This window comes from Mus pahari, chromosome 2, assembly GCF_900095145.1.
Source record: "Mus pahari chromosome 2, PAHARI_EIJ_v1.1, whole genome shotgun sequence".
Classification (NCBI taxonomy): Eukaryota; Metazoa; Chordata; class Mammalia; order Rodentia; family Muridae; genus Mus; species Mus pahari.
The window spans coordinates 163,848,414-163,874,128 of NC_034591.1; the positions used below are offsets into that span (position 1 = coordinate 163,848,414).

General features: G+C 37.2%; 1 protein-coding gene across 3 annotated transcripts in view; it reads left to right on the forward strand.

The window, feature by feature from the left end:
- Window positions 1-25,715, forward strand: part of Bicd1 (BICD cargo adaptor 1) — a 137,141-nt gene that overhangs the window by 72,336 nt on the left and 39,090 nt on the right. For all 3 annotated transcript variants that reach the window (XM_021190400.2, XM_021190401.2, XM_029534853.1), the window contains exons 3-5: window positions 9,690-9,842; window positions 20,070-20,495; window positions 20,997-22,091. In XM_021190400.2, coding sequence (XP_021046059.1) covers window positions 9,690-9,842; window positions 20,070-20,495; window positions 20,997-22,091 — 1,674 coding nt within the window. The remainder of the gene's footprint in view (window positions 1-9,689; window positions 9,843-20,069; window positions 20,496-20,996; window positions 22,092-25,715) is intronic.

Sequence of the window (25,715 nt, forward strand, 5' to 3'; positions counted from 1 at the left end):
TTGTTATGAGACTGTTTGAACCTTGAAGAAATGTTGTCTTTATAGAGGTCTGCACTTTGTGCTAAATGAGAGCTTACAGCTGCCTAATCCTAGTCCTAAGACACTCCTGGCAAACCTGAAATTTTTATTTTTGATTATGACTAGCCATGGTCAAAAGGGACTGAGGTTTGTGTGGGTTGTTTGCTCTTATGAGCAGCAAGGGCAAGATAACTTTGGCAGTTGGAACCTTTCCCAGTCCCAGTTAACTTTGTATAATGTTTGAATAAAGTAACTGGAGTGAACTAACCAGGTGTCAGTCTTCCCCGAGTGACTGCACCCCTCTGCACCTTTGGGAAATGAAGGCTTAGCATCTTGGTGAGCTTCTCTCTCTACTGCATGATCTATGACCAGTATCAGTCAATACATCTGTTTACAATGTGTTAAAAAAGAGGAAGAAGGAGTAGAAGAAGAGGAGGAAGGAGGAGAAAGAGAAGGAGGAGGAGGAAGAGGAAGAGGAGGAAGAGAAGAAGGAGGAGGAGAAGGAGAAGAAGGAGAAGGAGGAAAAGAAGAAAAGAAGAAGAAGAAGAAAAAGAAGAAGAAGAAGAAGAAGAAGAAGAAGAAGAAGAAGAAGAAGAAGAAGAAGAAGAAGAAGAAGAAGTCACTAGTCACTACTGACTACTACCAACCTTTACCTTTGTTGGAAATCCTTAAAAATGCAAATCATTGGATCTATATGTTGACTTTCTCCTTAAATGTTTAACTCAGTTTTAATTTTTTCAGTTTCAAAATTTAATTTGTTTATCTATTCATTATCTTTAATACCTATAGTAACCTAGGCAGATGCCTTTAAAATAAATAATATATGCTCTTCTACTAGAGCTTTTATTTTCTTTTTCAAGCAGTGCACAAAAGTGAAATCGTTTAGCATGTAGTTTTTGAGACTGAATCCTTTTTTTCCTGTCGTAATGCATTCGAGATTCATCTTTGTTGGATACTTCAACATCAAATTTGTTCCTTTTTATAGCTGGATATTATTCTACTATATTAACATATTACAGTTCCTTTAACTGATTGCCCTGGCTTTGATTCCCAACATCCACATGATGACTGGCAAGCATCTGTAACTCTAATTCTAGTGCCCTCTTCTGGCCTCTCTGGGCACCAGGCATGTAAGTGATGCTACGCCCTCTACTGGAGTGTCTGAAGACAGCTACAGTGTACTTACATATAATAAATAAATAAGTCTTTAAAAAAAAGAATAATTTAAAACATTAAAAAAAAGAATAATGTATTTGCTAAAACTTGTTTATGTTTCTTATTTAAAACTTTTCAAATAATTGAAATTAGAAGTTTAGTGCAAATTTTATAAGTAGGTTCACCTCCATATTAGCATTTAATCATCACATATTAGCTGAGTAACCTCAGGCAGGTGGTTTATCTTGAACCTCAGTATTGTTGTCTAACAAATGAGACTAGTGGCAGCACCTGCTTTATGAGACTGTTGTATTAGTAAGTGTATTACTCAGTGGGAAGCACTTGGAACAGTAACTATTGCAGAGCTAACTTTAGTTGTTATGTTATCTGAATGCTGTTTGTGTGTGTTTATTAGATATATTTAAGATTTTCTTCAATATATCACTTTAAAAGTAGAGTTGCTATATCAGATAAAAAACTTTTAAAAGGAGACCTGTAGAAAGTTATATCACTTTTATAAATGATCAAACAACTTTATGTTTCTATTAGTAAGAGAAAAAAGTTTTCCATTCCATGCAGCTTGTGGTTCATGATTGGACTCCTAGCACTTGGAATGCTGAGGCAGCACAACAAGTTTGAAGCCAGCTTGGGTACATTGTGAAATCCTATCTTTAAAAAAAGAAAAGAAAAAAAATCTATAAAAAGAAAGCCAGGCATAATGATTGCAGAATTTAAGAGGTGGAAGCAGGAGATAAGACATAAAAGGTCCTCTGCAGTTACATAGGGAGTTTCAGGCTCTTCTGACTACATGAATCTTTAGAAAATTATTCCCACTTTACCAAACCTCATGTATTAATCAGCTTTCTGTCACTGACAAAATACCTGACTCAAATATCTTTTAAGGAAGAAAAGGTTATTTTAGAGCATAATTTTAAAGATTTATGTCCATAGCCAATTGTTTCTCTTCCTTCTGGGCCTGTGGCAAGGTGGTCCCACATAGGAGAGCTTGTAGCAGATCAAGATGCTCAAGACACAGTATCTGGGAGGCAAAGGAAAACAGAGAAGTGGGATTAGAATCCAGTGTTCTCCTAAAGGATGTGCCCCAGGTTTCACGACTTCCCAAAGCCCTTAAGATATGAGTTATTAGGGGGCATATAAGGTCCAAATAAGATACCTGACATGCACTAAGCATTATAATTTTTTTAGGTTACTTATTTCATAGATAAACAGTGAAATTGTTTTAAAGAGATAGAGTCTCATTTTATCCTGGACGGGCCTTAAATTGGCTAAATAGTTTTAATTCTTGATCTTCCTGATCCTATGCCCTTAATGCTGGACTTAGAGGTATGTACCATTATGCCTGGCTCAATAATGATTTTTAAAAAACATTTATTTATTTATTTATTTATTTATTTAATGTATATGAGTACACTGTGGCTGTTTAGATGGTTGTGAGTCATCATGTGGTTGCTGGGAATTGAACGCAGGATCTCTGCTTGCTCCAACTCTGCTCACTCCAACCCAAAGATTTATTTATTATTATATATAAGTACACTGTAGCTGTCCTCAGACACACCAGAAGAGGGTGTCAGACCTCATTATGGATCATTGTGAGCCACCATATGGTTGCTGGGATTTGAACTAAGGACCTTCAGAAGAGCAGTCAGTGCTCTTAACCACTGAGCCATCTCTCCAGCCCTCAATAATGATATTTTGAAATGAGTTTTTGAGATCATTCTTGCACAAAGGTTGGCATGCAGTAGATATGCAGAAAAGAAAAAGAGCCAAAGAATAAGAAGCATACCACTTTTATTCATTTGTAGAATAAATATCATAAATTAAATACAAACTTAAAGAATAATTTATGCCTTAAAGTTTACACCTTTATTGGATTTCAGTGTTATACTATTAGTGTGTGCTAAATGCTAGTTGAGTTATTTTAATGTTTTGAGTTTTCTATTCTGCCTATCATTGGCCTGTTGGATTTGTTTTCCTCATTCAGGTTTTGGTGATTCTGTTTTTAAATTTACTATTTCCTATTGACTATGTTTTAGCAATTTTAAATTAGTATCTTACCCTATCTTTTTCTTTTGACCCTTCTCAAATTACAGAAACTCACTGTCCATTGTTATCTTCTAATTTTCACTGTTGAGTTCTTCATCATTCTGTTGTGATTTTATATTCTGGACTTCTCTTTGAGATATATCTCCCTATTTCTATTCTGCTTTATTGTTATTTGTATCTACTCTGACATCAAGGAAAACTATTTAATTATTACTATATCATAGTGGGTTTTTTTTTTTTTTTTTTTTTTTTTTGGTTTTTCGAGACAGGGTTTCTCTGTATAGTCCTGGCTGTCCTGGAACTCACTTTTTAGACCAGGTTGGCCTCGAACTCAGAAATCCACCTGCCTCTGCCTCCCAAGTGCTGGGATTAAAGGCGTGCGCCACCACACCCAGCTAAGTTGATAAGTGTTATGTTATCTTTTTTTTTTCTTATGTTTCAGTTATTTGGTAGCTCTTCCATTCTTAATGCATCTCTAAATGGTCTGATTGAGGTGCCCCAGTGACCTCACTGAATGCATGAGGTGCCCCAGTGACCTCCCTGCATGTATGAGGTGCCCTAGTGAGTTCACTGCATGCATGAGGTGCTCTAGTGAGTTCACTGCATGCATTAAGTGCCCCAGTGACCTCCCTGCATGCATGAGGTGCCCCAGTAAGCTCACTGCATGTACAAGGTGCCCTAGTGACCTTAATGCATGCACAAGGTGCCCCAGTGACCTTACCTCATGCACAAGATGCCTCAGTGACCTCAGTGTAAAACCATGCCTATCCCACATGTCTGAGAACCACCACCTACCTGGCCATTCGTCCTCACTTTCACAGCTATATCACCTCAGATGGACATTTCATAGAGAAATACAATTAATTGACCTTTAGCAAATATACTTAGAAATTGGTCTTTAACTTCCTGTCCCCATTAGTTTTTAAGTTACCAGTGCCCACATATTCTTTTTTTTTTTTTTTTTAAAGATTTATTTATTATATGTAAGTACACTGTAGCTGTCTTCAGACACTTCAGAAGAGGAAGCTAGATCTCGTTGTGGATGGTTGTGAGCCACCATGTGGTTTCTGGGATTTGAACTCAGGACCTTTGGAAGAACAGTCGGGTGCTCTTACCCACTGAGCCATCTCACCAGCCCGCCACATGTTCTTGATAGACTAGTTTCAAAGACAGGTTCAAGTTTATTTGTTTCAAACTGCTATTGCTAATATCTTGATAGACATAGCTTTAAGAAAGTGGGTACATCTATGAAACACTTCCTGCACCTAAGGCTCAGAGATCATTTCAGAAGAGAAGGCAGGAAATACTATAGGAGCCAGAGGATCAGGGAGTTTGCTGTGAGACTGTGTCTTTTAGGAATGTCATAAACTACATTCTCAAGACTCACCAACATGAGTGCCTAAACAGGAGCTGAACATAGACAACAACAATAGACATAATAAAGTGGATGGGAGAAAGACCCTGAAGCTTCAATCCTACACAAAGAACTGCAGACCACTCAGGAATGCTGAGAGTGGAAGAAATACCCTTTTCTAGAGAAGAACCTAACAATTGGTTATCTTGTACCATATGGTCATCCCTGAAAACACACATAAAAGTAGCATTGTACAAACTGAGCTTGTGGTATTTATATATTTAAGAATGTGTGTGTGTGTAATAAAAATTAATGAAAAAGAGCCTGTACGTTTGCAGGAGAGCAAGGAAGGGTATATGGGAGGATGTAAAGGGAGGAAAGGGAAGGGGGACATGATGTAATTATATTATGATCTCAAAAATAAAAAATTAATTAAAAAAGAAATATTTGTTTCAGTTGTCTAAAGGAAAGAATTATTTTTATCACCTGCTCCAAATTAAATTAATTGCTTTTCATATGAATTTTCTAAAATAAAATATGGAAACCAATGATTTTTTAAATTTTTATTTATTTTTATTTTATGTGCATTCATGTTTTGCCCACATGTATATCTGTGTAGATCCTGGAGTTACAGATAGCTGTGAACTGCCATGTGGGTGCTGGGAATTGAACTTGGGTCCTCTGCAAGAGTGCTCTTAACCACGGAGTCATCTCTTTAGCCCCCAATTTATAGGCAGGTATTGAAAATAAAATATGAAGATTCTTTAGTATTTTAAATATAGAAAGCTCACAATACCTAAATATTACAGTCTTACCTTTTTTTTGTTGGTTTTGTTTTTTGAGACAGGTCACACTATGTATTCTTTACTGGCCTGGAACTTGCTATGTAGACTAGGCTGGTCTCAAACTCATAGAGCTTTTCCTGCTTTTGCCTTTGCTGAAGTTTTTAACCCAGTGAATTGTGGGAGGAAAGTAGTAGGAAATTAGACTTATCTCAGTAGCTTGCTTATATAAACCCATTTCAGCATGATTTTTATCTCTGATGATAACAATGTTCTTCTATATAGAAGGATAAGTCTTTTCTCTACTGGACACTTTAGGTTGAAAAGGAAGGGCAAGAAGCCCTTCCTGAGTCTGTTGGTTCTCTAGTGCTTTCAGCTGAAATTAATCAAGATGTGAACATGACATGTTCTGATTCCTACACAGGTCCTGATCATCTTGTCTAACCGTTTTTACATTTTACTTAGTTTTTTGCTTTTTAATTTTATGCCATTTTAATCATGGTTGGCTTTGTGGTTTATGTCATCCACCCTGTTTTTAAGGAGAGAGAGGAGAGGAGAGGGAAAAAAAGGAGAAGAAAGTGTGAAGGGGTAGGAGAGAGGGAGGGAGGGAGGGAGGGAGAGAGAGAGAGAGAGAGAGAGAGAGAGAGAGAGAGAGAGAGAGATTGAAATAAAACCACACTGTCCTTTAGGCAAGACGGTTATTAACATCATTGACACAAAAACCACAGCTTGTTGTAACCCCAAATTACTGATACTAGAGAGACTTCAGTGTTGTACAGTTTGCCTCTGTGTTCCCCGCCAGAGGCTCCCATCCTCCCTCCCCACCCCACCCCACTCCCCACCACCCAGCTGCAAGCATTATATGCAGAGAGCTGGTTTCTATGCTGTGCCCTCCTGCAGCAGCCCCTTCCCTGCCCCTAGCTTTAGAGCACCACTACCCATAAAACTTCCCCTTAATGAGGACATTCTGAGGAGACCTCCCTATCTATGTGTCTCCAAAAACCCAACACTCCTGATAACTCTCCAGGCTCCTGTCCTTGAGACCTTAGAGAAATAACAAGGGAGACCTTGGAAAAAGTAAAAGGTAAATAGAGGTCAGGTCACAGACAGTTACGACTGGCCATAAATTTAGTCCTTAAACAGACACCCATTAACCCCCCTCCCACTTCAGTACTGTTCCACCCTCTACTCTCCTTTTCTGTGAATATTCTCACTATTCCTCCTAACTATACTGTATATAAACTCAATGTTTTCTGGACTCAGGGTCACTTGCCAGCATTCGTAAATGATCCAACTTGAAACAATAAAAAGACTCTTTGGCGAGTTGCAGCGGATTTTCTCAGCTGGGTTGTTGTGCCCTGTGTGGACTCAGGGCACAACAAGCTCTCACCTTAAAGGAAGTAAAAGATAGTTTATTCTGGGGCTACTTTGAGTGACCATGGCCTGGTAACATAGATTAAGGTTACCCCAAATTTTTTGTTGAGGCAGAGTGTCAGGAGATAAATCAAAATATTTCAAAGAGAGCAAGTGGCCTGGACTCAATGGTTCTATGCAGGTGTCTGACTTCCATTAAGGCGATTGCTTTGGTGAAAAATGGATCATTCTCAGAGTCCCTTATGGTGGCACCAGAAACTTTTGAAGTACTAAACACAGTTCTCATCTTTAAAAGAATAAGAGATAGATTATTCTAGAGTCATTGTGAAAGACTATGGCCTGGAAACAATGATTTAGGTTATATCAAAAACTGTTTCAACGTGGAAGTGGTTTTATACTTTTACAGACCAAAGAAAGTCATAGGTCAGGACAAGTTTAAAATACATTGGTAGGGATATCAGAGAGGTGGTACAACAAGATGGGGGAAGTTTTTCTATAGGCTTCAGATGATATATATATATATATGTTTGGTTTTTCAAGACAGGGTTTCTCTGTGTAGTCCTGGATGTCCTGGAACTCACTCTATAGACTAGGCTAGCCTCGAACTCAGAAATCTGCCAGCCTCTGCCTCCCAAGTGCTGGAATTAAAGGTGTGCGCCACCACTGCCTGGCCAGATGCCATCTTAGGATCTAATGACAATTTTAACTTTTGGGTTGGTGGAAGCTAGTTGTCTGCTAAGTTAAAAGATTTCAAAAGTGTGTGTGTGTGTGTGTGTGTGTGTGTGTGTGTGTGTGTGTGTGTGTGTGTGTGTGTGTGTGTGTGTGTGTGTGTGTGTGTGTGTGTTAAACTCTATTAGTCATAGAAAGTTTTACCATCAGCAAGGAATGACTCCAAGATATGGTAGTTAGCTTCTGGACCTGCAAAATTCCAAGCTATCAACATCACTGCAGTTTTAACCAGCCAGTCTTGTGTAGACACAGCTTCTTTCTAAGAATTCTCCTCACAACATTAACATCATGGCTGAGGTTCAGAGCAAAGCCTCAACAACACCCCAACCCATTTCCTAAAAGCAAGGCTCTTTCCTTTAGGGTTTCTTAGAAGGATAGGCAGGAAGGTGTTGTAGCACAGGAAGTAAAGGCTCCTTTGCATCACCAAGTTAGACTGGAAGATTCTACTTGTCTGTGGTTTGGGCTGGGAGACAGATGCCTGAAAAATGCATAGTACAGTTTTAGAAAAATGTTAAGTGGAGAATTTTACAGAAGAGTGGGCCTGGTTAAAATGTGATCTGTGAATGTGATATGTGTCAGTTGTGGGAATAGTTAACTTGGCTTACTTGACTTGTGAAATGTGATAGTATTCTGGCTTCCTCTGACCCTTGGGCTATAGGAGGCAGGATATGTTCTTGTTTGCTCACTGTTTAGGGTCTCACTAGCTTGAAGTTATACTTCTTTGCCTATATGATACCATCATTTCCAATGATTTTTGTCTATAAATTGTTTAAAATATTCTTTGAAAAAGCTAAAGGTCTTAAGGCCAAATACACTTAACAAATGGTAATGTATTTTTCTCTTAACAGACTCTTAATATACACTAGCTCAATGTACACTGGCATTTTAAAGGTTCTGGGAGGCCTAGAAGAAAAAAAAAGTGTAGTTTTAACCTATCAAGGTTTCCTGAACCTCTTTTTATTTGAGGATATCTATTATCTTTCAAGTTATGGGACACAAAGATGTGTTTCTCTCTCTTACATTAACTACACTCATACTTAAGAGCAATGTCCTATCAATCATAAATTAGCATGGGTGAATCATTAGTGCATGTTTCTACAGAGATGGAAAGTGAATAAAGAATGAAGATACATGGAGTGGAGGTCAACAATAAAGAGTTTTTAAACAATGGAGAATTTTACATAGGACTTCCATAGGTTATAACATTAAGTGGCCCTCTTCCTATTGCTATAATCTGCCTAGCCCTATCCCTGCTAAATAATCACTATTGACAGTTTGGGGAGAATTTTCACAAATATGTTTATAACACGAAAGTGAGGTTTGTTTGTATGTGCATGTACACATGTATGCACTTCTTTAATTTTATTCATTTTTACTGTTTTGTTTTTTGAGATAGGGTGCTATGCAACCCAACCTGTCCATGAGCCCCTGATCCTCCTCCTTCTGCCTTCTATGTCCTGGAAATCCAGATGTGTACCATAATACCCAGACTCTCCCCCTTATTAATTTATTTTTAAATATAAATTTTTTACTGTACAAATATCTATTTGTTTTTATTTTATGAGTATGAATATCTGAGTTGCATGCCTGTTGCCTGTGGAGACTGAAGATGGCATGGAATATGCTGAATTGGAGTTACAGATGGTTGTGAGCTGTCTTGTGAGTTCTAGAAATCCAATCCAGATCCTCTGGAAGAGCAGCAAATGCTCTTACCCACTGAGCCATCTCTCCAGTCCACTTCCTTATTTTTAATACACATGAGATCCTACTGTGCCTATTAGTCTACAGCTTACTTACACATTTAATGATATACTGTAGCTACACTTCTCTTTTAATACATTAAAGTTTCTTCTGATTGTATTTCTCATCATTTTAAATAGTTTTGTAATTTAAAGAAAATAATTTATTTCAGTATTCTCTAAATAGCAAAAACTATAGCCTATTTCCCATTCTTTGTGTGAATAAGCATGAATTTGTTTAGCTTTTTATTTATTTCTTTGAAAATATGTTTAAGAATAATTTTTAAATGTCAGATTGCTAGGTCAGGTATTTGTGATTTGAAAGTTTTAATAGATATCATTAAATTGTCATCTTAAAAGGCAGTACCAATTTAAATATAGGAAATCATTTTATTATTTAACTGCCAGGTTTTTGTGAACATTTACTGAAATCTAGAATAGGGAAGTTTTATTCTGATTTTTGTATTGTTTCAGAACAATGAGATGGTGGAGCTACAGAGAATACGAATGAAAGATGAAATCCGAGAATATAAATTCCGGGAGGCCCGACTCCTCCAGGACTACACAGAATTGGAAGAAGAAAATATCACATTGCAGAAACTAGTGTCCACATTGAAGCAGAACCAGGTGAGGCTTAAGATTTTTAAAAACTTATACCACAGATGGATTCACATGTTCTAATAAATGAGGTTCACTCTTATATTTCTTTTTTTCAAAAGATTTGTCTTTACTATTTGTGGTCTGTGTATGAGCACACACAGAAGTCCTCGTAACTGCTGAGTCATCTCTTAAGCTCTATTTGTTATTTCTCAAGAAAGAGCCTGCCAGGCTTTTTTCTTATACTCCTTTAATTTGTATACTGGGATTTCTCAATCTTCCTATGACAGCTAAATTGTATAAGAAAAAAAGACATGTAAGTAGTATACTTTATAATACTGTTTATAAGTAAGAACTCATTTATTTTAGCTCCATGCTAATTTGTTTTAGTAGTAAGTCAAATGCATTACAATAAATTTAACTTAGCAACTTCTCATTGTTACTGGGTATATACTCACTTGTTTTACATGGCATCTTCAAGATCTTCCTATAAATACTAGTCTTCCTCCTTTTCTCCTTCCTTTCCTTTTCCTTCTCTGTCCCCCCCCACTCTCTTCCCTTTACTTTCATGCTTCCTCCCCATTCTCCCTTCCTTTACCCAATTCCTTCTTCCTTCCCTTTCCTTCCTTTCTCTCTTCTCTCTTTCTTTCATTTCCTTCCTTTTTTTTCTCCTTTGCCTTTCTCTCATCATCTCTCCTCCCTTTCCCTTCCTTCCCTTCTTTTTCTTTGTTTTCTTTCCATTTCCTTCATCTCTCCTCCTTTTCTTCTTTATCATCCTCCTCCTTGTTATCTGTCTGCTTGTCTCATTTTTGGGACAGATTGTTCTCAATGCATATAGAAAAGTATAAATTAATAGGAAGAAAATAGTGAGAAAAAATGTTTAGTTTGTTTTTCAGCTGTAACTTCGTTATAAAAGTACCTTGTAATTTAATTTTTTTTCCTGGAATGAGGCCTAGATGGTGTCTTAGTTTCTTTTTGTTATCCTTTGTAAGACAAAAACAACTTAAAGGAGAAAGGATTTGTTTTAGTTTACAGTTCCTGGGGACATAGTCCATAATGGGAAAGAAAGCATAGTAACAAGCAGGAAAGACATGGCAACAGAAACACAAGGTTGAATGGTCACATTACATTTGCCTCTGGAAAGCAGAAAGTGATCAGGTAGTAGGCCTGGGTTATAACACCCCAAGGTATACCCCCAGTGACCAACTTCTACCATGAAAACTATCTTCTAAAAGTTCCACAACCTTCCCAAGCAGAACCACTAGGTAGGAGTCATGAATTCAGACATGTGACCATGTAGGATGCATTTTACATTCAAACCACAACATTCTGGCCCCTCTAGGCTCATGCTCATCTCTTGGTGCAAAATGTGTTTAGTCTAACTAAATCCTGCAGCCTCATGTCTGCCATCTGGAGCATGTGATGAAATTGGCTGGGCCCCATTCTTCTAGTTCTGCCTTCTGCAGCACACACAGCCTCTATGTAAGCTTCATACCACACCTACAGCTTTCCTTAGCAGATGTTTCCTGGTCCTGGCATCTTCAATATTCTGAGTCTCCACTATAACTTAGTATTTACCTTCACAGCTTCACAGAGGTCTCTCAGGGCCTTCTTTCTGGACCTTTATTCACAGCACATACTGTTTTGTCTCAATAGTTCTTTGAAACTGTGGAAGGAGACTTCATGAACCTTTCAGTATTGCATCTCTCATGCCTGCAAAACCAGTGCCACATGGTACTAGCAGACACTAGTAAGTTCTGGTGCCACTTTGGGATGGAATCTGGCTCCCTCATATTGCAGTTGTTATCAGATTCTGTCTGCTGACCTTGGGAAGTTCCCTATATAATTGCTTTCCAGAAGCTGGGAATAACATGAACAGTGGAGTGCAGGCTTTCTCCTTTTGAAAAGAACACCTTTTAAAAGCATCCCTTTACCTCAATTATTATCCTTTATCACTCCAGACCTACACAAAAAAGTAATAACTATGCCACATGTAGAATTCTATCATGCCTACTTATCTCACTAACAAAACACATCAGTTTATTACATTTTAATTCATGTTTAAACAAATTCTCAGGACATAGGCAGAATGTCACTAGATGCTTTACTAGAATATCACATGAATAGCCTTCTGCCTAACTCCTGATAGACTCTGTTCCCCTCTGAAATATCATAAGCCAACCCACCACTATCAGCATTTCTCTCTTCATTTGGTTTTCCAAATTCCCACCAGAACAACCCATTAAGCTTTGTTTACACCATTCAAGAGCTTTTGTAGCCCAAAGTTCCAAATTCTTCCAGATGCTCCCAACAAACCAGTTCCCAATGCTTAAGAATCTCATGGTCAGGTTTACCACAACAGTAACCTTTCTTCTTGGTCCCAAATTCTACTTTCTTTTTGCTGTGATTAAAATACTCTGTAAAAAAGCAACTCAATGGAAAAAAGGTTTGTTTTGTCTTTTAGAGCTTGGAGCTAACAGTCCATCACGATGGAGAAGGCATGGTTGCAGATAGAGAAGGCATAGAGGCCAGAGCATGAAGCTGGCCAGATTATAAGTACTTAAGGTCTATCCCTAGTAACTCACTTTTCCACCTCCCAATGGTTCCTCAACCTTTCCAAATAATACCTCTGTCAGGTGACTAAGTGTTCAAACAAATGAGTATATTGGGGGATATTTCACATTCAAATCACAATTGATGGTTTAGTTTTCCTAATTGGTTTGTACTGTGGGTTTTCACAATTACTGTTGTTTGTATTCTTGAATCTGCAATATGATAATTTGTTTATAAATTATCTCAAGTAATTCATCAAAGATGAACTAAAAGTTCAAATCTTTCAGAGGGTCTTGCACTATAAAACAAGTTTAAATCTAGTTTAAACCTATTATAATCACTCAGTCAGGACATCAACCAAGTACCAGACACAATATTAAGCTGGTGAGATATGGGAATCTATAGAGTATGACTTTTGACTTTGGTAAATTTGGAAACAACCCACAGTGCATGATTCTACATTTTCTCCCTTTTTAGTTTGGTACCTAGGTCTAAAATGTTGTTGAGTAAGGGTTAATGGGGGATGGAAAAACTCAAGAGAGAAAATAAATCTATAGATTGATAAAATTGAAATTTGATTTCTGATCATAGCTTCTACCCTCTTCCCTTTCTCCCTGCCTCCAGTTTTTGAGGGTTGCAGAAATAAGATGTCTTCTTAGGAATGTGAGGGAAGGTGTTGATTCAGCCAATTAAGAGGGTTATAGAATGTATATTCTAGAATGTATATTCACACCATTCTTTCCACTATGTGTACTAAGTTTCCTATGCAATAGCTGATAGACAAGCCCACACACAAGGCACTTAGGTCTGATGTGGCTGGAATAAGTAAGTCCTAATGGAGAAATTTAGACCTGAGAAATACATTTTTTTCTAAATAAAATCCTCAGATACTTACAAACTATATGGATATATTTGTTGGTATGTATATCTGTGTGTGGAGTGGTTACTGATAAAGAACACAGAAGACTTTAAAACAAGTTCACTTAAATTAGTAGTGTTTCATGTGGTTATTCCATTGACTTCTGTGGTCCTACTGGCACCTCTGCACGGGCAGGAATGAACAGACAGTGTGCGGAGTATCTGAAACTGCATGTAACTTGCCTAGACGGTTAATTAGGCCACTGTTAGATATCCTTAGAAGAGTGCCAAGATGCCTGGGAGTGTTTATTAGCCCAGATGATAGTTGAAACATGAGAACTCAGTTTTAAGAGAAATTTATCCCATATACAAACTCCAAACCCAGACACTATTGTGTTGCCAAGAAGTGCTTGCTGACAGGAGCCTGATATAGCTGTCTCCAGAGAGGCTCTGCCAGAACCTGACAAATCAGAGGCATATGCTCACAGCAAACCATTGGACTGAGCACAGGGACTCCAAGGGAGGAGTTACGGAAAGGACTGAAGGAGCTGAAGGGGTTTGCAACCCCATAGGAAGAACAACAATATCAACCAACCAGACCTCCCAAAACTTCCAGAGACTAAACCATCAACCAAAGAGAACACATGGAGGTTGCATATATAGCATAAATAGCAGAGGATGGCCTTATCTGGTATCAATGGGAGGGGAGGCCCTTGGTCCTGTGAAAGCTTGATGCCCTAGTGTAGGGGAATACTAGGGTGGTGAATTCGGAGTGTGGGTAGGTAGGAAATCGTTCTCATAGAAGCAGAGGAGTTGGGGTGAGATAGGGGGTTTACAGAGGGGAAACCAGGAAAGGGGATAACATTTGAAATGTAAATAAATAAAATATCCAATAAAAAAGAAAAAATAGTACAGCATTGAAAAAAAGAGAAATTTGTGCATCTCTTTTTTTCTAGATGTATAACTATTTTAGATTCTATAGACTATATAATCTCCTTTAGTATGCAACTCAGCCATAGGCAAAGCAGTAACCTATCAGTGTGTTTGTGTTTTAATAACACTTTACTTACAGAAATAACTAGTGGGCTAGATTTGGTCCATAATCATAGTAATATTTTGTAATCCCCAATCTATGGTTCAATATTTTTTGACAAAAATTACAAATAAGAGATCTACAATGCAAATGAACTTAATGTCTCAAAATATAGGTCATGATACCATCTGATGATAGTCAGTGGGTTGGTTGATATGCTAGGGGAAGTTTGCAAGAGGGAAAGAAAAGAATGTGAAGAGATAGCAACTTTACAGTCTAAGAAGTGGGTTTGGAAGAAATTGTGATATAACACTCTATTGTCCCAAGTAAATTTCTATGCTAGCTTTCCCCCAAGCCAATCTAAGGCAACCCTATTATTTTTCTGTAATTGGGTTAACCCTTCTGAGCCCCAAGCTTCCCTGATACTAAGTCATTAGCAGGTATTAGAATAATCTCAGGGGCGACATTTTAAAATCTTCTGTCTCTCTACTTTTTCCTCAATTTCTTTTACATTATTGCTAATAATCAAGATTCATATGATCAGGAAATGAGTTCTGCTCTACTAAAAGTGATAAAGTGTGGGAAGGAGTAACAGTATAGCTGAAACCCAGCCAAGTGAGCAAATGTGAAGGAAAAGTGTTTGGATTTTGCTTGGCAGGAAAGGCTGAAAGGTTCTGGTCGGAATCACAAAACCAGATAAATCAGGGGTTGGGGGAAGATCCATTGATCAGTATACAGATGTAAAGAAGGAACAGTCACTGTTTAGCTAGTAGTGATTTTTGTTCTTTGGAAAGATGGCCTGACATTGTCTGAATTCTTTCCTTTCTTTTCCTTCTTTTTATTTTTAATGAGAAATTAAATATTTTAAAAAATATTTGGAGCTGGGCGTGGTGGCACACACCTTTAATCCCAGCACTCGGGAGGCAGAGGCAGGCGGATTTCTGAGTTGGAAGCCAGCCTGGTCTACAAAGTGAGGTCCAGGACAGCCAGGGTTATACAGAGAAACCCTGTCTCGAAAAACCTAAATAAATAAATAAATAAATAAATAAATAAATAAATAAATATGTTTGGTCATTCAATTTCTAAATATTGCCAACCAAGGAAAATAATCAATATTTTGCAGGTCAAATATCTAACATTTATTTATAGGCTACATTGTCTATGGCTACCATTTTGTATTCACTACCTTGAAATCATTTGATATCCGAAGGGACAATAGAGTATGTACCTTCTTGGGCCCACTATAGTACAGAATGCAAACAAAGGACTATGTTAATTTGGCAAATTGGTTAACATCCAGGGTCATCCAGGTTATTGGATGCTCTAGACTAGGTTTTTTTTAGAGAACAATTTGTCTGCACATTGTTATAGCTGTGCAGCATTGTTTAAAATGATCTGTTATGTGTTTTCTCCAAAGAGCTTTTTATTATTCTATTTATTATTCTGCAAACTCTTTTCCATTTTTTATTGGTTATATTTTTTATTTACATTTCAAATGTTATCCCTNTTCCAGGTTTCCTCTCTGCAAAGCTGGTTCATCCCCCATCCCCCCCGCTTCTATGAGGGAGCGCCTCTACAATCTTTTAAAAATTATTTATTATTATATGTATATGTACATTGTGTGTGTACACGTGTGTGTGTACCACAGTGTGCAAATAGGGGCAAGAAGACAACTTTATGGGGTCAGTTTTCTTTTTTTTAATTTCTTTTTTATTTATTTTATTTTATTTTTTCAGTTTTCTATTTTCGACTTTGCAAACGTTTTAGGGATTAGACTCAAGTTACCAGGCTTGCATGGCACATACGTTTACCCATTGAGTAACTCACTAGACCAAATACTTACAATCTTACATAATGATGTAGAACACAGAAATTCCTCCTTTAAATACAATTATGTACCAGTCCAGTTGGTACAAAGACAAGCAGTCCTCTGAGAGGGGAGTGAGGATTATAGGAAGAATGGAAGACCCAGAGACAAAGGTTAGAAACTGGGAGGGCTGTCCAGTAAATATTTGGACAGCACCAAATGCATTTCTCATAGCCTTAAATACTTTACAGTACTGTGGGAAACAAAGTCACAAGCCAACAGAGACCATGGTTGATGTACATTCAATATCTGTACCCATCTGGAGGCCTCCCTATTGCTCCCTGTTCCTTCCTCCAAGATTAACAGAACATTCAGCCCCTCAACTTGAGCTTCAAGTGTATCCCACCCCCTCTTATTGTTCCATGCGTCAGCAGGTCAGGAAACTTGCCAGTAGACCCTGGCTTGACTTGACTCCTTCACAGAAGCAGGCAAAATGGCTCTTGACACATTTAGAAGGCAATTATTGGTAGTATGCAGTGAGAAGATTTGATATATATATATATATATATATATATATATATATATATATATATATATACTCAAATCGACATTTAGGGTAAAACATTAGCGTGATAATTGACATGTGTGGTGGTTTAAATGAGAATACCCTTCAGAGGCTCATATATTTGAATGTTTGATTCCCAGTGGGTGGAACTATTTGAGAAAAATTATGGGGTGTGTCTTTGTTGAAGGAGATGTGCCACTGGAGGCATGCTTTGAGATTTCAAAAGCCCACACTGTTTCCAGCTAGTTCTCTCTCTCTCTCTCTCTCTCTCTCTCTCTCTCTCTCTCCTCCTCCCTCCCTCCCTCCCTCCCTCCCTCCCTCCCTCCCTCCCTCCCCTTAGTGCTTGTGGATAAAGATGTGAGCTCTTAGTTACCACTCCATCATCATGCCTGCCTACCTGGCTACTGCCTCACTCTCCACCATAATGGTTACAAACTAACTCTTTGAAACTGTAAGCTCCAATAAATTATTTCAATTGCCTTGGTCATGATATCTTGTTCACAGCAACAGAAAAGTAACTAAGACAGAAGTCAGCACCAGGGAGTGAGTTATTTCTGTAAAAGGCATGGCCATGCTATTTATTAGATAAATGTGGAAGATTTGGGGGATTTAGACTAAGAGCGTGATTAAATATTTTAAATGGGACATAATGGGCTATCCTTAAAAGGAGCTTCAAAGGCAGTAGTGTTGAGATCAATGTGGACTATAGAGACCCAACAAGAAATTTCAGAGGAGAAAAATATTAACAACTAGACTAAAAACAATTGTGATAATTCTGGCAATGAATGTGGCTGCTTTTTGGCTTTGTCCTAAGATCTACCTGAAGCTAAATTGAAAAGTTTGGGAATATTTTTGTTGTCAGAAGAAATTTCAAGACAACCTAATATTGACTCATCATGTGGTTATTAGTGATTACTCTTATGCAAGACTACAATGAAAAACAGCAAGCAGGGAAAAGAAATGCAAAATATACAGTTTGGGGAGAAAAAAAGAGCACCTAGATATTTAGTATTGGAGCAAGGCTTGTTCTGAAAGCAATTAAGGAGAGAGATCTGATGTAAAATGGAGTAAAGGAAGTTGTACCCTTAGTGCAAGGCCCCACCAAACTAACACTGCAGCTTGTGAAAGGAAGGCGTTCATGTAAAGTGGCCATTATGTCAAGTTGTGAAAGTGAAACTTGAGTTGTCTTGGAGACCCAAAGATGTTAAAAATGCTATAGTCTTGTGATATTTGCCAAGGAAATCTGCAGACAGGGAATGTGACAAGCTAAAGATAAGTGTGTTACAGTCAGCAAAAGCTACGAGTGTGGAGGTATCTACACCCTTTAGCATCAGGCATGGACTTAGATGGTTTGAAGTTTTCTCTGCTAGGTTTTGGTCTGACTTTGGTCCAGTATATCCTTACTATGCCTCCTTCCTTTTGGAATGGTATGTATAGTCTATGCCATTGTATTATGAAAGTATGCAATTTTTTATTCTTGCTTTGATTTTACTGAGGATTATAGTTAAGAGATTTCCTTGATTCTCAGAAGAGACTTTGGACTTTTAAACTGTATTGAGACTGTAATAGACTGTGGGGACTTTTTAAGTTGGACTAAACGCATGAGCCTATGGGAGTGGAAGACAATGGTTTGAAAGTGAATGACTTTGAGGGGTTCATATGTTTGATTACTTGGACTCTAGTTGATAAAACAGTTTGGGAAGGATTAGGAGGTATGACCTTATTGGAGGAGGTATGCCACTGTGGTAGGCTTTAAGGTTCCAAAGCCCATACAATTCTCAGCTCTTTGCCTCATACTTGTGGATCAAGATGCAAGCTCTCAGATACTGCTTCAGTGTAATTCTTACTTGCCTGCTACCATGCTCACCACCAGGTAGTGGTCATAAACCCTAACCCTTTGAAATTGTAACCCCTCAACAAACCCTTCCTTCTATAAGTATCCTTGGTCATTGTGCCTTTCACAGCAACAAAAAAGTAACTAAGACAACACATTTTTTTCTATTTGACTTTTTTGAGTAATTCTGTTATGGCAATGTTGAAATTATAATGACATTTGTTTTTTCTTTAGAAGTATCTTTTCTGTATTTTTATATAATGTATCCTCTGCCTCACAGTGTGATGAAGACATTTTTACAAACATCATTTATTCATATGCCTTACAGAGTTTATTACAAGCTGTAGGGTGGTGAACATTCTGTTAAGAATTAATACTCTCCTCATTCCCATATGTAATAAAGTCTTAGAAACAGCTTTTATACATGGCTCTTCCATAGTGTGTTCCATGAACCATTGGTCTAGTGACCTTCTATAACACTTAATGCTGCTTCTTTCATAACTGTGCAAGCCTTACCCTACTAGAAATTACATTTCACTTTCCTTACAGCAAAATGTTGTATGTATGTGAAGAAAAGCAATATGGGAAACTTTAAGACATCCCTAAAAGGAAAGGATATATACTTTCCTTCAATCTTCTGGTGACATAATCAAAATGGCATACCTACTACTACCTGCTGTATTGCATGAACTATAGTAGGAGGTTATGTAGCAAGAGAGAAGCCTTGCTCACAGACAAACTCATGAAACTGAGATCCCAAGCTTGCCTTGGCTATCTATCCTTATTCTGTTACATAGGGTAAAATCCTTTTATCTCAACTAAGGCATTTTTAAATAAGTCTTGTTTATATCAGCCAAATCTACATCCCAACTAAACTGATGCCTCAATTTTTTTTCAAAATAAGCAATTACATTAAGATTATGAAAAGAGAGGAGGGGAAAGAAAATGTATATGAAAGTGATAATAATGGTCTGTGATGCCAGTTTCAATTTAAATAATGAAAATACAAATACATATAAAACTAAATGCACAATTTATGTTAGTATCTAATAGTATGTTTGTTATTTATTCTAGTTTTTTTCAGAGTAGATATTTATTAAGCAAATTTCTAATTGAAGAGCATAATTTGTTTTTAAACTTTACAGAGGGAGCATTGGCATACTTGTGATCTTTTAAACAAATGTTTGTATGCATACTAAAAACCTCCTTTTCATTAATGAAGTAAAAGTGATGGTAAAAACATTTTTCTTGAGTAGTGAATATTGAAAATTTTGATAAAATATTACCAACTATATTTTATCATTATTTGTTAGGAAAACAACTCTGTCTTCTTCATTGGATCTTTAAAATGTCCTAATACAGTAAAAACCATTTCCTCTCTTCTAAGTGTTAAATTATATATTTTTATTTTTTTAAAATATGGCTAGTTGTATATATATTTATATATAGATATGTGTGTATATGTACATTTGCAACTAACTATTGTGTATTACCATAAGAGACTGTTATACTTTTCTTAAATGATTAAGACTAGTAAAGTATTTAATAGGAGTTTTATAAGGCTCAAATTTTAGTTTTACCAATCTTCTTTAACCTATCTAATTTAGGTTGAATACGAAGGCTTAAAGCATGAAATTAAGCGATTTGAAGAAGAAACAGTATTACTGAATAGCCAACTAGAAGATGCCATTCGACTGAAAGAGATTGCAGAGCATCAGTTGGAAGAAGCCCTTGAGACACTGAAGAATGAAAGAGAGCAAAAGAACAACCTGAGGAAGGAGCTGTCCCAGTACATCAACCTCAGTGATAACCACATCAGCATCTCAGTAGATGGGCTCAAGTTTGCTGAGGATGGAAGTGAGCCAAATAATGATGACAAGATGAATGGGCATATCCATGGGCCTCTTGGGAAACTGAATGGAGACTATCGTACTCCCACTACCAGGAAAGGAGAGTCCCTACACCCTGTGTCTGACTTATTCAGTGAGTTGAACATTTCAGAAATTCAGAAATTGAAGCAGCAGCTTATTCAGGTAAGAGCTTCATTTAAATCTGCAAGAATAAATTCATGTTGATGGTATGTAGCATGTTATGGGATTTTTGACACACAAAGGGGAGCACATGTTCTGTTGATTTTTTTTTTTCTGTAGTTGCTATAATGAAGAAACTGATAGATTTTTAGAAAATGTTATATTAAATTCAAACAAATTACAAAATAGACCCCAAACTTTTAAAAATATATTATCTCATTTATCAAGGTATTCTATCCCTATAATAAGCTTGAGAGACATCCAATGAGATCATAATGCCAACAATAGATTTTTTTCCATTTTCTTCATGAAAAATTCAAATGGCTTGGCTTCCATAAAATTCCATATTATGAATTAGGTATTTTTAGATTGACTTACCAGAACTCAAACAAGGAAACATTTTAATTTAATTTGAAATAATGGGAGTGTTGGCTGTCCAACTGCATTGAGTTCATTATTGACTTTGCCCTGAAGTTATTCAGACATTGTCTTCTGTCATTACAGGTAGAGAGGGAAAAAGCTATTCTACTGGCCAACCTCCAGGAGTCACAAACCCAGCTAGAACACACCAAGGGGGCGCTGACAGAGCAGCATGAGCGAGTGCACCGGCTCACAGAACATGTCAATGCTATGAGGGGCTTGCAAAACAGCAAAGAGATCAAGGCTGAGCTAGATTGTGAGAAGGGCCGGAACTCAGCGGAGGAAGCCCACGACTATGAGGTGGACATCAATGGCTTAGAGATCCTTGAGTGCAAATATAGAGTGGCCGTCACAGAAGTCATTGATTTGAAAGCAGAAATTAAGGCCTTAAAGGAAAAATATAATAAATCTGTAGAAAATTATACAGAAGAAAAGACCAAATATGAGAGTAAGATCCAAATGTATGATGAACAAGTGACAAACCTTGAGAAGACATCTAAGGAGAGTGGTGAGAAGATGGCCCACATGGAGAAGGAGTTGCAAAAGATGACTGGCATAGCCAACGAAAATCACAACACCCTTAATACAGCCCAGGATGAGTTGGTGACGTTTAGTGAGGAACTAGCCCAGCTTTACCACCATGTGTGTCTGTGTAATAATGAAACTCCCAATAGAGTCATGTTGGACTACTATAGACAAAGCAGAGTTACTCGAAGTGGCAGCCTCAAGGGGCCTGATGATCCCAGAGGGCTTTTGTCACCAAGATTATCCAGGAGAGGTGTGTCATCCCCTGTAGAATCAAGGACATCATCTGAACCAGTTTCAAAGGAAAATACAGAGACTAGTAAAGAGCCAAGTCCAACTAAGACTCCCACAATCTCTCCTGTTATTACTGCCCCACCATCATCTCCAGTTTTGGATACAAGTGATATTCGCAAAGAGCCAATGAATATCTACAACCTCAATGCCATAATCCGGGACCAAATCAAGCATCTGCAGAAAGCAGTGGACAGGTCCTTACAGCTGTCTCGTCAAAGAGCAGCAGCCCGAGAGTTGGCCCCCATGATTGATAAGGACAAGGAAGCGTTAATGGAAGAGATTCTCAAACTGAAGTCCTTGCTGAGTACCAAACGGGAGCAGATTGCCACACTGAGGGCAGTGTTGAAAGCCAATAAGCAGGTAATACATTTTTGTTTTAGTATGAAAGCATACTAGTAAAAACTTTCTTAATTTATTTCCTTAATTTTGTTGAATTTTTAGTTCAAAGGTAAGTGTTCAAATTCCTGGGCAATAGAGCAACAAAATACATTCCAATATCAATTAAAATGTAGTTTTATTTTAAAGTGTGTAAGGGACCAAGGGGATAGCTTGTGATAAAGGTGCTTGCTGCCAAGCCTAATGGCCTGAATTCAATCCTCAGAACCCATATGGTAGAAGAAAAGAACTAACTCCCACAAATCGTCCTCTGTCACAAATGGGCCTCTGTCACAACACTCATATTCTCTCTCTCTCTCTCTCTCTCTCTCTCTCTCTCTCTCTCTCTCTCTCTCTCTCTCAAAACTATAAATAAATTAAATAATAAATAAATAAATAACAATTTGAGGTGATTGGGATAGAAGAGCAGTTGTGTCTACCTAGGCAGTGCAGGTGGTAAGGAAGGTAAAACAATAGAAGAGATCCATTGTAGATAAAGTCCAGAGACCCAGGCAATGAGATCCAGTTGTAGATAAAGTCCAGAGACCCAGGCAGTGAGATCCAGTTGTAGATAAAGTCCAGAGACACGGGCAGTGAGATCCAGTTGTAGATAAAGTCCAGAGACACAGGCAGTGATAGACAGATGCCTGGTGGCCAGTGAGTATGGAAACAGCTGATGGAGGGTTTTGGAAGAGGATTGCCTAACAGCTTACACCAACCAGGGAGATAGGGAGGAGAGAGACTAACCTTGAGTCTACAAATGGTATGTTGGTACAGACACCATGATAGAAGTCTAAGAGACAATAGCTAGACCCAACTTCAGAGTTGGAGATTCAACTCCAAGGCTCAACTTCTAAGGCTGTCTCAAGATAGAACTCCATGTTTTGTCTTTCATTTAAGACTTAAATAAGACTTAGTAACCAAATGATGAGGTAATAGCATCAAAGATGAAGGGCAATACAGTTGTAGGGATCTGAGTGATGTAAACAGAAACAGAATTTTACCAACAAATGAAATAGTTTGGAACTATGAGTGAGAGAGGGGAAGAGAGGGAGGGAGGAAGGGAGGGATGGAAAAAGATAGATGAGAGGGAGAGAGAGAACACACCCCCAAATTCTAAAGTCTAGTTGTGTCACTGGCCATATATTTAAACTTTATGTATAGTTAGTTGTGTTTTTAGTGTACTTCGGTCAAAACTGAAGCATTAGGGAGTTTTTCTTAAATACCGGTCATTTCCCTCTGGAATAAATAGGATAATTCAATATGAATCTACCTGACAAATTCTTTGATGACTGATTTATTTTCCATTCTTGAGTTTTACCTGAGTGTGAGTATCCAGATGTATATTTTTTTTCCGGTATGTGTGTGTGTGTGTGTGTGTGTGTGTGTGTGTGTGTGTGTGTGAAAATAAAACTGTTTATCTGAAATCCATTTAAGAGGAGTGCTGGACAAATATTGGTATTGATGAAAAGCAGCAGCAACATATAAACTTTTTTTTTTTTTGCAAACACAGGCAATGTCAAGAAATAGAGCATGTGCGTGTATGCTCTTTAAAGAATGAAGATTCATTACCTTTTCAGAGTGTCTTCTTCTTTTACTCAAATCTGAGTGAAACTATACCAATATGTCATCTACTTTCTTTTTGTCATCATCTGTTTCCATTAATCCATTGATAGAAATTGGATGTCTGTACCACAAGCAGAAATATTTTTCACAATATAAACACGCTTTATATAAATTTAAGGGGAAAATCACTTAAAATCATCACGTTAGAGAGGTAGAAAATGTTAAGGTGAATGAAGAAATTATGAGAAATCTGTTTACTTTGAAATCAGAAAAAAAGATTATTGATGTACTGCTATAATTCAAAGACTACACAATGTAGAGTAGTAACTTTTATGCTCGGTCTGACTCATAACTTATTTCAAGAACATAATTTTCCAGAGTATTCTCAGCCAAGACATTCAGATAACTTTCCTGATCTCTTTCTGGAGGATAAATCTAATAGAAATAGAAATAGAAATCTAGTTTGTTTGTTTGTTTTTTAATGTGAAGAGGCTTAATTGAAAAGGCAAGTCCTAACTTATAAACAAGCATTCATGTAGGGGTACGAAATAGGACACAAAAATGTTATTAGTAATCTACTGTGAATTTAATTTATATCTTTCTGTACTTACAAGACAGAATATATAAAACATTTTAGATTTCTATAAACAGTGCTATAGGAATTCAGAAGAGAACAGAGCATTCCTAAAGGAGTATGTATTTTCACTGTACACTACATTTGAGCCATGACTTGTAATGGCTTAGTAAATTTTGTGAAAATATTTCTTGCTATATATTTGGTACTCATTTAAATAATTTTGAACAACTGCCATGGATTGATATAGTGCTTATGAGCCATTAATAATTTCAAGTATCAAAAGATGACATCAGTTAGATATAGGCATTGTGGAATGTTTATTATTAAGGCTAATGTGAAAATTATGTGGTTTAGGAAAAGTGGGGATCATCTTGTTTTACAACAAACATGATATATTCTCTATGAGCCTTGTTTTATAATTTAGGATTTTTTTCTCCAGAAGCATGGTGTTTTCAGATGGAGTAAGATAGTTGTCACAAAGTACCAGCTATGTACTTAATTGTGTCAGGTGTGAAGATTCAACAATATATACATGGTCCCTACCTTTCAGAAGAGGACTAACACTCCCTTGGGATGAGCACATAATTAGTGTGATGTTACATATTTTTGTATTCAAGTAGTGGGAATATTGCATTTGAACAATTAACATCGCCTATAGGAATTAACAAAAGTTTTCCAGAGCAATTATAATTGGGATTGCTCTTAAGGGGTACGAAGTATTCTCCCATGGGAAGAAGAAATAATTTCACACAAAAGAACAGTAAATAGAGGGGGACAGGAGTGTTAGAAGGAGGGTGCTCTATGCACCTATCTTGTGCTGTATAAACAGACTGTTTTTAGACATTTGCCAATGGCACCCACTAATTCAGTTTATGTTTTTATTTTAATCTCCTATTGTGCTAGGCTAGCTCTTGATTTGAAACACTATTCATTCAAGGAACTTCAGAAATGCCCCAATCCCAAATTCAGACAACTATGTTAATCCATTAACATTTCCACACTTTCTTTTTTTCTCTGTCACACACCCACAAACACACAAAGAAATAATTTGACCACAATTCATTGTTTTGAGCAAGTTTTATTTAAAAATTTAGAAAATTCTTGAATTCTTGTTAGTTCTTTGACTTGAACATATAGTTCATTATATACTCATGTCATAAGTGGCTTACATCTTTGACTCTATGTTTTGGGTCCCCAGAATAATATAGGTGACATAAAGTATTTGATTTTTCACTTACTTCACTTGGAATTGTTCTTCTTTTTTTTTTTTTTTTTCAAAGAGAATAGCTTCTTGATAACATCCTTTATGTTTTAAGTTTCATTTTGGCTCTCTAAATCTCTGAAAATCATACACCATCAACAACCAGCATGAACTATTTACTGAACTACTGTCACCAGACTGAATTCTGATACTTAACGAAGTACCAGGCTTTAAAGACAATTATTGAATCATGACATGATTTGGC